Here is a 12868-nt window from a genome sequence, read left to right on the forward strand (position 1 = left end):
TTACAGTTGTTTTTGTAAGAAAGTGCTTTTCACCTCCCGAGTTTCAGAACCGAGAAATCAGCGACACGTTCAAGTGAAAACGCGCGGGCCGAATTGGAGCTCCCGACTCTCCCCCCCCCCCCCCTTCTCCTTGTCTTTACAGTCGAAGAGACCGAAACTTAAGATAAAATTCTTCGAAGAGAAGGCCCGGAGCAATGGAGGACTGGGAAATCGAGCCAGATTCTCACATCCCACCTATTAAGATCTACCCAGACAAATACGCCGGACAGGTGGTGATGATCACAGGAGCGGCCCAGGGGATCGGAGAAGTGACCTCGAAACTCTTTGCACGTCAGGGCGCCACGGTGGTCATGGTGGATCTTCAAGAAGACAAACTCAAGCAAGTCGCCGTGGAGATCGAGGCAGGCCAATATGATGCCAAAGCAGAAGGCCCTCCAGCGGGAAAAGGGAAAGCAGAAATCCGGGCCTGCAACGTCGCCGACGAAGCCAGCGTCGACTTGATGGTGGACGACGTGATCCGGACCCATGGCAAGATTGACGTCCTGATCCAGCTCGCCGCCGTGTACCCTTTCATCCCGATCGTGGGCCACTCCAGCGACGATTTCAAGAGGGTCATGGACGTCAACGTCACGGCGTGTTTCTACCTGACAAAGGCCGTGCTGCCACACATGCAAAAGACAGGGTACGGACGACTCATAAATACCTCGTCGGGAACCTTGCAACTCCCTGACCCGGGCCTGTTGGCGTATGTGACGTCGAAGTCCGCAATTGTCGGCTTTACACGCTCCATTGCCATCGAAGCCGGATCCGGGGTGACGGCGAATGTCATCTTGCCCGGGTTGATTAGGACGCCTGCGGTGTGGAAGCTCCATGGCCGGAAAGACGGGTCGCATCCATTATTTGATCGGTTGCTGCAGAAGCAATGCGTGAAACGTCACGGGAGGCCGGATGATATTGCACATACGATCAATTTCATTGCCAGCCCAGAGGCACAGTTTATTACAGGTCAGATATTCGATTGCGGTGGTGGAGCGACGTTCCACTGAGTCTTATGGGCATAGCTAAGCAACCGGAGCGCCGGTCGACCCTTGGTAGTTGGCGCGTTCGGAACAAAACTGAAAGTCTCCAGTATTTACAGGCTGATGAAGATGATTAAATTATACTTGTTAGGAAAAGTCAAAGTCCAAATCTGTCATCAAGTGGTCCAAAAATAGATCCGCTGTCACCGGTTCCAAATTCTCGGTCCCGTCAAAGTTGGTCTCAGACCAGTTGTGATGATTATGGTCGAGCCCATGGTCAAATTCATTCCCGTTCATACCGAAGGGCAGCCCTATATTGTCGCCCTCCCGCATTGCTCCGGACACCATCAATCCTGCTTCGTGGTCTGCTTCGGCCGTCTCATTCATTGTTGGACCTCGTGGCGACCGTTTCCTCGTCTCCGTTCGTGTTCGTAAAGATTCGAAATAACTTCGACATCGGGTCACAACGCCATTGACATCACCCAGGAACCGCAGATAGTCCAAGGCGCCATCGACGGCAGAGGTCACGGCTTGGATGTCGACGTGTTGGGTAATCGTGGCTCTCATCTGGACGGCAAAGAGGATTCCGAGGGAGGTGAACAAGACTGTCATATCCTTTGTTAGTAGCTTGCGCTTGAACGAATGTTCTCAATTAGGAGGCTTCTCTGAATCTTTTTGGGAGGGTCCGGAGAGTGTTGGCGGCGTAGTCAATCTATGTTCGAGGTTCGAAACGAATGGTAGGAACTCACACTGTACATTGTACCACCATGGTCCCATGTTCTGGGCTGCAGCCGAGTTCTTCACCATCTCAGTGATATCACACGCGCACTGGGTACATGTGCGGATACTTCCCATGACCACCGTTCGCAGGAAATCGTCTTCGAGCGAGTCGATTCGTTTACGGTCACACTGGATCAAGGACAGAAGGTTTTGCCTGTGCGTCATGAGTCTCGTGTGCAGGTAGCGGACCCGAAGCATGCTCTGCTGTCTCCGGATCTTCTCGCTTTGATGGACTGCCCCGAATTTCAGGTGATCGGGCAGGTTGTCAAGCCATGACCGGAGTTTGCCTTCTTGTTCCATCACGATTGCCAGCTGAACGATGAAGTGGATTGGATCCAAAGCAGCCGTCTCTGCGGCATTTGCGTTGCGGCCCGGAAGGGACCAAGGCGTGTCTTTGGAAATGGAAACAAGGATTGATTCGGCGATATGGGCCAGCTGGACCATGGAATTGAAAAATTGAGACGAACAAGGAATTCCGCTGTCCAGGGCCAATTCCATTATGCCTGTTTCGGTAATTTGCTCGTCTTGTACTACAGCTGGCGCCTCGACCGGTAGGGACTCAATGTTGATAGAGGGAGGACGGCCGCACTTCAGACTGGTAAATCTGCGAGCGAGAGGGTCAGCCCAAAGAATCTTCGCCACTCCTGAAGGGACTGCTGATGTACCGATCCAGGGAATAGATACCCCACCATATGCGCCTTCGAATCTCTTTCTCGATGGGACTAATGCGCCATGATCCAGGGTCCATGTGCAACCCGAGGCTCTGGGCCACGCGATACAGAGTCCCTATGCTTGTCCAGACTCTCTGGTACTGCATATTGCTCTGCAGGTGGCAGCTCAGCAGTAGTAGTGCCTGGACGACTTCGAGCGTAGTTGTGTCGAAGCAGACAGAGAGGATTAATTCTGTGGCATGCTGCAGAAAGGACTGGCTCATTGTATAAGTTTCGGCAAGGGAGAGGTCCAAGTAGTCGGATCCGAATGCAAAAATGAGATTCAGCGTGGCCTGCCAAGGGACATCGATGTCCCGTTGCCCACCGCTGTAGGTCTCGTTGAGGCGCTGCATGAAGCTTGGCCGATGAACAAAAGGATACAGAGGGTAGACATGCTCAAAGAATAGGTCCACGAGTTGACTGGCAAGGGCAACTGGCGGAAGATCGAAATTGTCGGGCTGTAGCTCGCTTAGACCCCGAATCACGCTGTTGATTCTGCTCTTCTTGCGGAAAACGTCGGACCTTGAGCCTGGATCTGCAGGCTTGCTGGCCAACCCCATGGCATAAGGCGTAAGCCCGAAATCACCAAGAGCGGTGTGCATGGTTGCCTGGTCTGCAAAGGACACGGTCAGCTCTACTGTCGCTTGTCCGCATGATACACAAAAGCTGCACACCCACCATGCTCCACGATATCGAGAGATTCGGCTTGAATTTGCAGGTCTTCGTCGCTATCATAGCTGCGTGATGGAATTGATCCGCCATAGCTATCATCGGATGCCAGAGCAGGCAACACGTTGCCTTCCAAGTCTCCTGAAGTCACATTTCCTGGAAAAAGCTGGGGAGCCGCTTTCTCGCCGTCCAGGCCCTGGGATGTCGACAAATCGGGCTCGAGGCTTGAGCGCTCTTCGTCGACTGTGACGAGACCTCTGACATGCTTCAGCAACGTCGTCTCGCGAGTGAATTCGTACGCATTACCTCTTCTCAGCCGCCGACTGTCTTCGTCTTTGGGTGGCGTATGAGCATGGCAAATTCCTCTTGCTACAATAGTCGCACTTGGGCTGTGCTCCATCGCAGCGGCTCTTACGCTTCCTGCACCCTAGACATGCTCGACCGGACTGCAATCTCTCGCTGGCCGAGCCGCTTCGGGCTTTCGACAGTGATTCGATCGTGGTGGACACCCTTTCCATTGTCGGGAAGAAGTCATCAGGGCGGAGGTATCTACCTTTCTTGGAACAAGATGAGCGTCCAGATCGCCAGGGGGGAAATAGCACAATAAATGGGACTAATCTGCCGAGGCTCAACGTTCACCAATCGTCCTGTGCTGCATTGGGTAGTTTGGGGTTCAGAGAACAACTGGCAACGTCTTCCCCCGCTCCCCACTCCCCGCTTCCTACTTGCCCCTCCGCAACCCCCTAACATTGTCGGTCGTTCTTTACAGCCATTCCGACTGGTTACTCTTGATAGAGCTATGACCCTATCATTTTAGAGGCGGTAAAGTCATGTCGCTTAAACCCTTTTGGAGGCCAGAATTCAACATTTGTTTTCAATGATCCTGCATAAGCAGCCACTCAACTTATCCTTTTGGCTGTCGAAGCTAATCATCCTACATCATGCTATCACCTATAGGACGCCATGGGGCCATCACAGCGACATTCCACAACTTCCTCCACTAGCCTGCTAGCGTTCGGATCAAATCATGTCGCCGCCACCAACTTCTCACTTTCTTTCCAAAGAAGTACATAGGAATGGAAGTAGCGTAGATTCCCATAACAACGGCACCCTGGACGTCAAAATACTTGGTCGGACCCACTTTGGCGATCCAGTTGTTGACGTAGTAGGACAGAGAGTAGAAGAAGAAATTCTTGAAGATCATGGCTATGATCAGCATCTCAGTGGACTCTTCTCTGTACGCATCAACCACGTATGAGTTCATGACAGCACCAGCAACATTGACCGAAAACCCGTAGATGCCGTGGAGGACACTGCCGACGTAGTAACCTTGGCCCGCTTCGATCATGGACCCAAAGAGAAAGAGGCCGATGGCGCCTGTCACAACCGCGATCACAATAGGGTAGATGCGGAATTCGGGCTCATAGATGCCGCCGTTCTTGCGGGCGACCCAACGGGAAAGAGGGTCCGATGTCATCACCATGAAGACGACGCCGAGGGTGCCACCGATAAAAGGGCCAGTGTAGAGATAGCCCACCGCAGCTGCATCGAGGTTGTAGGGCGGGACACTCCAGATTTGCGCCAACACGAACGATGTCGCTACCCACCAGGCCGAGCTGATCCCTTGCGTGAGGCAGCCCCAAACGGTGGCAGGGTTGATTAGGACAATGAAGGGGTCAAGGATGAGCTTGAGTGGACTAGTTTTGGTGAAGCGCCCGTTGTAAATGGTGAGCTTTTGAAGCCACGTCTTCGGCTGAGGCAGTTCTTGAGCGCCAGCCTCTACATTCTCCACCTGGGCGTCGGCTCGCTTAGTACGATTCACCTCCCCAAGCTCCTGGACATTCTCGGTGGATGTGGTGTCGGTATTGTAGATCGAGCTGCGGTTGTATACCGTTTCAGGCAGGAAAAAGAAAGCCAGAATCAACTGGAGGCACAGGAATGGTTGAGCGATATGGAAGATGTAGCGCCAGCCCAAATGGTCGTAGATGACACCCGAAATAATCGGCGCAAGGACCGCGATCGTGTTCGACACCAGCTGAAACAGAGTCGTACGTGATCCGCGTTGGTGGACAAAGTACATATCTCCTACAAAAGCGACGATCAAACTCTCGTAAGCAGCGACACTGAATCCTTGAAGAAGACGAGCGCTAAGGATGGTGTTGTAATTGTGTGCACACTCGCCTACCAGGGTGCCGATAACGCCCAGAAGCGAGGCAAGCAAGAATTGCGGCCGCTTTCCCCAGAGACGAGACATTGCTGAGACGAAGATACCAAAAGATCCGACGCAGAGGAGACAGTAGCCCGTCAATTGGGCAATAGCCTTGAGGCTGGTATCGAATTCGACAGACATGGCATAGGTCGCGGGCGTGAGAATGGGTACCAAAACGCCAGGAAAGAGCAGTGTGCCGAGGAGCGCAACGAATAGGCAGAGATCCTTCCGCCATAGAGGCCAGTTCTAGACGAGATTGTAAGTTAGCTGAATATTATGAAAACAACAGGAAGAGTCCACGTACTAGGGGGTCATTTGGGTCCTCGGATGGCTGAGGGACTAGGACAATGTGAGAGTACTTGCCCGTACCGTGCTTCAGGCTCGCGGTATAGGTTGGTTGCAACCCATCGTTCAACAGGGCTGTTCCAGGAACGTGTTCGAGCTTGTAGTCTTCAAGGATCCCGAAGCCGCCCATGGTGTCCAATACTTATGCCAAGGTAAATGAGATATAAGTTGGGTCTCACAAAATATAGCCCTGAGTTAACAGATCCAACAGGTAGGGACTCCTGGGGGCTTAAATGTTTGAGACAGCTGAGGGCGAAGAAAGCTCTAACCCCAGTGGTGAATAAACCCCGGTTTTTGTGGAACTGCAGTGGAGGTCCTAGGCTTCCTGGGACCAAACAAAAAGAAGAGAAGAGACAGAGTGCTGTGTTGGATACTTACCCCAACCTCCTCTATGTCCGTGTCCCAAAAGCCTTTCTGATTAAGCTGTGCTCCCAGGTGGTGGGGTCCTGTCCCCGAGGAACCAAACACTGGGCCTCTGGCGACGGTTCGGAAGTTGGTCGGGTATTCACGATTGGTGAGACTACCAGATTGATGGCGAAGATCACTCCTGCAGAAAGATTGCAGACCAATGTGTCTCTCCACGGCAGACACTGAAGAGGCACATAGGAAGCTGTGGAAACATCTAGCGGTCTGAGTGAATCAATTAGAATCACAGTCGGGGTGCGGGTCCCTGGTCAGAGAGGGACCATATTGCAACAGAGGAAATGAACTGTTATAGGGAGAAATAGGATTTACACGATATACAGTCAGTCGCGTCACGTTTCCGTCATGGTGGCTCCGATAATTGCTACAAGCCCCTGGTCTATTCTCCCTCGCCTATACTACCTCCTCTCTACCGAACAGGACAGCCTTTGGAAACAACAAGCCAGCACAATGCCTGGCAAGTGTGCTCCCCGGTTTACAGCTTGGCGCGCAGCATAGGCTTCGTCCAAGCCTTTAACTTCTTGCCGCTGAAGTCCCCCGTCCTATGTGTCTGGCCTGGGGGTGGGATATTGCGTGGAACATACTCACACCCGGTCTCCACGGCGTGTGCTGCGGTTTCGAATTCCTCGTAGGCATAATCTTGCGGATCGTGGCCAAAGAGCCAATCCGGTCGAGGCATTTCCAGCAGCTTAGGGTTCTTTTTGACTGCTTCCCAGTCCGTCTTGTGCCAGGCATCGCGTGTTTCAATTCCGATCCGTTGAGCAAGCGTGGCCCGAGCATACCTGAGATAGTAAGCAAAGAGTGAAGAGCACACGTCATTTGTGAGATGGATGCTTACCGAATCTTCTCCGACGTCCGGAGAGCGAGAGGAACCCGATTCCTCCCAGCTAGCTCAAGACAAATGGCAACCGTGGCAGCGTCCTCGACAGCCTGACCGGCACCTTGGCCTGAGGTGGGAAGGAAGGGATGAGCCGAGTCGCCAACGAGTATCATCCTGCCATGTCTCGACACCCATCCCGGGAGGGGATCCCTCCAGAGTAGCTTGTAGTCTACCAGCTGATCTGGTGGCGTCTTACTGATGACCTTGGCCACCTTAGGGTCCCAGCCTTCTACCACCTTAAGCGCTTCTTCGATCTTGCCCGGGAATGACCATGACTCAGCAATGTCGTACGTGTCTTTATGGGTACAAGTCCAAACGATATCCCTGCAACCTCTCCCAGTCCCTATGATACAATGAACGTCAGGTCCGATATAGGTTTCCATTTTGTCGTGGGGCCCTTCGACGAGCCAGGCCAGATCAGGGTCTTGGGACGCGTTTTCGCCATTGAACCATGCTCGATAGATAGCATATCCCGTGGAATGAGGAGAGTCGGGCTGTCCGATGATGAACCCGCGGGCTTTGGAGTGCACACCGTCGCAGGCGAGCACACAGTCGGCCGAATACCGCTTTCCATCAACGACGACACCGGCTTCCTTTTCGCTCTCGAAGTACTGGGACACCCGTTTACCTAGGTGCACCTCGATTCCCAGCTCAATAACATGGGAGTAGAAAATCACCGCCAGATCGCCTCGATTCGCAGCATAGCCGGAACCGGCAGAATATCCTAGCATCGTGTGGCTCCAGAGACGCTCGCCTTGGGTGGTATAGATGTTCATGCGAGCATAATCTGACAAGAAAGGCTCGATGCGTTCGTGGACCTTGCCGTCGCCCCATTTTGAGATGATCTGGGCGGCATTACCCGTAATGCCAATGACATCGCCTGAGAACTAACACGTGAGTTGGTCTGAACACTTCCTTGCATATGTTCCAACACCCAAAGGACGTGGTATACTCACCTAAAGCTTTGATTTCGGCTGCCTGTTCAAAGACGATGACCTTGTGTCCTTTGCGATGACATTCCACAGCAGCGACAGCACCTGCATATCCGAGTCCAATGATTATCACCGTAATCCCGCTCGAATTGGGTCTAGCGACACCGTCTGGTCCAGTACCTCTATACATATTCTACATTCAACTGCAGCAGAAGTCACGATTCTGACAAGGTCTCAAGCTCTGAAACACAGTGTCTTATCCCAGATACGAGTCGCTCACAACTGCAGAACACATAGGTCTTAACGTCTACACATCTCACTCTATCCCGATATGGCTATAGAGGTCCTCCGGCAAAGTCAAGGGTTCTACGGAGCCGTAATGGGGGTTACGGTGGGGAAACGGGCAGAGCACCATCCGACGTCCCTTTGCCGCTAGATCACAGGAGAGATGCGCGCCCACCAACCATACAGACATCCGTATTTCCGTCCGGAACAGAACCTGTCGTATGAAAAGAGCAAGGTCCGATCAGATGCTAACTTATTGTAACAATTTTCGTTGACGAAAGAACTCTTGCAAACCCACCATTGCGGTTTCTACCACAGCCGAGACGTTCTGTCGCCAAGTATCATCTCCATTCCCAGCTTTCCACCCAAACGATGTCGTTACTGCGTAATCTACTCGTTAATATCTCCAAACAGGGCGACATCCTTCAACAATTTCTCGGTGATGACATAGGCCACCTATTCGAGCCTACACCATGGAAGACATATGACAAGGAACTTCCACCCCGAGGGGCCTGGGAAGCTTCTCAAAAGATCATAGCGGACTGTGAAGCACTAATCGCCTTGCTCACGCCCACCAAAATCAAACTGGTGACCGAATGTGTCGCGAACAACAGTACCGTTGCGTTGGGAGTGGCGGCGGACTTCAAAATCGCAGACAAAATCATCGAAAGTGGAGGAGAATCGTCGCTCAGCCACCTCGCCAAGGTGTGCAATACGGATGAGCACAAATTGGGCTCGGTCATGCATCTTCTTTGTCATCGCCATATCTTTGTTGAAGTTGCCCCGGATGTCTTCCGTAACAATCGGCACAGCTACGAGTTGCGGTCTGAGACGGGGGCGACTGGAATGATGCTGATAGAGACCGAAGAGGGCTATCAAGCGGGCCTCGGCTGGGTCCCTGCTATGAAAGACCCGATCAATAAGCACGACATTGATCCGGGGAAAGGCGCGTTTGCAAAGGCCTTTGGTGTTGACATCGGCGTCGTCCCATGGCTGAGCACCCTCGAGGGCTCGAAGAGAATGGAAAAATGGGCAACTGGTGTCCCGTGGTTGAGCAGCATCACCGTTGTGGCGACCCGGACAGACTTACCCTGGGATTCTTACGGGGCTACTCTCTGTGATGTCGGGTGTGGCCCGGGGAGCGTGTCTTTGGACGTAAAGAAGAAGTATCCTCACCTCAACATCGTTTGTCAAGACCTCGAGCCCATGATCCCTGTCATAAAAGAAGTATGTCTTGCCACGTCCCTTGTTAGCCCGATATAGGAATTCGACTGACGGATCGACCAGACATTCAAAGGCTATGAAGACGAGATTGCGGCTGGTCGGATCAAGATCGAAGCCCACGACTATTTCACCCCGCAAACAACCGTCGCTGATGTCTACTGGCTTCGTGGTGTCGTGTAAGTGGCTCTCCACCTTCCCAACTACCCAACACTGATGAATTTCTGTGTAGTCGTGACTACGAAGACGACGTCTCAGCCGAGATCCTGCGTCAATTAATCCCGGCCCTTAAGAAGAATCCTAGGGCTCGAGTCCTCGTGAATGAACTTATTGTCCCCAGACTGATCACACCACCAAGTACAGCCAATGCTCCAGCCTCTCAACACCTCCCGGCAGAACAATCGGCATACCCAAGTACCTGCCACGTGATGTCGCTAAGCACCATGGTGTTGATGGGTGGCAAGGAGAGGACATTTTCAGACATTGTGAAGATCGGGGAGAAAGCGGGACTGCGTTTCCGCCGATTCCACCAATTCAGGATGTTTACTGGAACGGTCGAATTCGAGTTGGCCCGAGAGACCGGAAGGAGGGGGTCACATCTGTGAGTAAAGGAACTCGAAGCGGGTTTCTTGGAGACTTTTGCTGGAAAACACGTATTGGGCTGTTATGAGGTGGAAAACCGGTTCAATTGAGTCTAAAAAGGATGGGAGAGTAATCCCAACCATACAGGCTAGGGATTTGCCACTCAGGGGCTAAATAGGGGTAAAAGGATTATGCCAACAACTTTTCCTGCCTACAGTATGAGGTACTTTGATAGAGAGCTATCCACTTCAAGGAATCATTTCTGCCCAAGTCGGCTGTCGCCCAACTGCAGAGCCTTCCCCTGCAGAATTCGGGCCATATCCATTGAACATGGTATAGGGTCACGAAACTCGTCGGATTGAAGTTTGGAATGAGCAGGCAAACCACAAGGCCATGGAACAACGAGGGAGGCCGTGGAGCTATGATACCTCGGAGGATGTGACGCTCATCACGACTTTTTCCGGATCCTTGTAAGATACCAGTCATTGCAGGAGCAAGTCCAGAAGCCGCGGGAAGTGTCAGATGATTTGGCTATCTGCGACAGACACAAGCTACCCCACCTCCCTCCAGTCCAGAGCTTCTCCCCCACCCCATAGTCCAATCCCGTGTCTACATTTCGCTCACTACTCCGTACAGCACAACCGGTAACATGGTGATTGCAGCTTGGTTATTACCATTCTTGGGGGACTCTTGCCGGCGAGTCGAGCGGGATGGACTTCGCCATTTTTATCCTTAAACCCTCTCAGTAACACTTTCACGAGGAGCCTCATTTTGTACCACTGCTAAAGAGCTCCATCACTAAATCAGCAGGGAAGAGGTAGTGATAATGGCAACCCCATTAGAAGTTAGTATACCCACACTCCATGTTGGAGACCAAGCCTGTGCCTTTTAACATCGACTAACAGTCCCAAAAAATGGAAAACAATAGGACAAGACGAGAGATACACATGTTCTCATAGTTGGCGCAGGCCCGGTTGGCATGATGTGTGCCTCAAAGCTATCTCATGCCGGGATAAAAGTCACGGTAATAGAGTTGGTAAGCACTCCTCTCATCGATTCCATCATCTTGATTGCCCTACTCGACCAGAGGCGGCTTCAATAGCTGATCTCTTTTGGAGATGAAGATTTGTTTAACCTTTCGAGAAACACGATAGGACAAGGAAATCCCACCGATTCCCAAGGCTTTGACTTATACGTAAGTTTCCCTTCGTTATCCAGGATGGGGGCAGGAGCTCGTACTGGTTTAAATCTTCTACTGTTTTTGAAAATGGAAAGAAGAAAGAATATGTCGAAGCGAGCGGAGAACTGACATATTGAGTTCCCTCGAAGACAGTGCGCCCGTTCTCTCAGATCTGCACAAACTCGGCGTGCTTGAAGAAGTGAAGAAGGTATGTTTCGCCGACGAACGAGCCGTTTGGGGATGGCGGAAGCTAGGAGGCGAGCTTTTAGCCGAGATGCATTGGGGATTGCTGTCGAAACGGAACGACCCACGACTGGTCAAACCCTACACGCTGCAATGCGGACAGCACCTCCTGGCGAAAGTGCTGACCGAATATTGCTCACACTTCCCCACCACAACGGTCCTCTTCGACCATGCACTCGTGGGGCTGACTCAGGATGAATCTTCCGTAGCGGCCCAAGTGTCTCCGTCGGGCGGCGAACCATTTGAGATCAAAGCTGACTGGGTTCTGGGTTGCGACGGCGGACGGTCGGCGACGAGGAAATTCATCGGCCAATCCCTCGAGGGGTTCTCCTGGCCTGAGAGCTTTGTCGCCATGAACATCCATTTCCCCTTCCCCAAGTATGGCTGGGGGGCGGCGAACTTCTTGATTGGAGGGAAGGAGTGGGCAGTTTCTGGCCGCACAGGACCGAGCAGTGACCCTTGGAGAGTGGCGTATGCGACCGACGCAGGCAAATCTGATGAGCAGATCCTCGAGGAGGCGCCTTCACGCCTCAAGAAGATCCTGCCTGGAGACGATCCTTACGAGATCGTCAACTGTTCTCAATACCGAGTACACCAGCGCCAAGTCAATGAATACAAAGTTGGGCGCGTGATATTGGCCGGAGACGCGGCGCACCTGAACAACCCCATCGGCGGATTTGGATTGACCACGGGCATGACAGACGCAGGATGCATCTCCGACGCTCTGATACTGGTCATCCAAGGTAAAGCGCCTGAAACACTGCTGCAGAGAGCGTGCGAGAAACGAAAGGAGGTCTTCGCCACTGTGAGCAACCCGGGTTCTCAACGTTTTAAGCGCCTGGCAGAGCAGGACCCTGACAACATGTCGGAGGAGGACAAGGAGTTCTTTCACCGTATCAACACAGACGAGGAATTCCAGGTTGCTACTCTTCTTGGGGTTATGCGCTTGTATACGCCCGTAGAAGACTTGTTGGAGGACGAGCTCGCTGACAAGGAAATGGCCGTTTAGGGAATATAGCAATCTAGCCGTTCAAGCAATTAAAAGTGGATGTTCTTTGAACTCAAAAGGATCTCGATAGAGGAGGCCATGTTTTGAAACCCAACGGGGGAAATTTTCTTACCCCTTCGTAAGATGACACCCCGTCTAAACCCCTTCTAAGGTAGGGAGGGAATCTTGTCCGTTCAATTTACACTTTTTCACCTGCAAGGAAGTTTTTTCTCAATAATCTCAATTTTGATTGCATCTTAGCCAAAGTGAACTATGTGAAACTAGTAATTCAGCTATCCCCGTCTGTCTATAATGCAATCAGATTGGGAAGGTGGTGTTCTTCCATTCCCTCAGGATCAGTTCTTTATGTGCCTCACTCCGAACGCTGACCTTAGCGGTGAA

General features: G+C 52.2%; 2 protein-coding genes across 2 annotated transcripts; one reads left to right on the plus strand and one right to left on the minus strand.

Moving 5' to 3' along the window:
* Positions 1–1166: 1166 nt before the first annotated feature.
* On the minus strand, positions 1167–5862 carry PV07_00932 (uncharacterized protein; the record flags this gene model as incomplete). Its single annotated transcript, XM_016387424.1, has 6 exons — positions 1167–1624; positions 1769–2403; positions 2465–3122; positions 3188–3511; positions 4223–5633; positions 5692–5862. The coding sequence occupies 6 exons, from the start codon at positions 5860–5862 to the stop codon at positions 1167–1169; spliced, it is 3657 nt and encodes a 1218-aa protein (XP_016254352.1).
* Positions 5863–8624: 2762 nt separating this feature from the next.
* Positions 8625–12487, plus strand: PV07_00933 (uncharacterized protein; the record flags this gene model as incomplete). The annotated part of the gene is made up of 4 exons (XM_016387425.1): positions 8625–9479; positions 9540–9652; positions 9706–10074; positions 11374–12487. 4 exons carry the CDS (start codon positions 8625–8627, stop codon positions 12485–12487), a joined length of 2451 nt encoding a protein of 816 aa, XP_016254353.1.
* Between the last annotated feature and the right edge of the window lie 381 nt (positions 12488–12868).

Source organism: Cladophialophora immunda (genome assembly GCF_000835495.1).
Source record: "Cladophialophora immunda strain CBS 83496 unplaced genomic scaffold supercont1.1, whole genome shotgun sequence".
NCBI classification, from domain to species: domain Eukaryota; kingdom Fungi; phylum Ascomycota; class Eurotiomycetes; order Chaetothyriales; family Herpotrichiellaceae; genus Cladophialophora; species Cladophialophora immunda.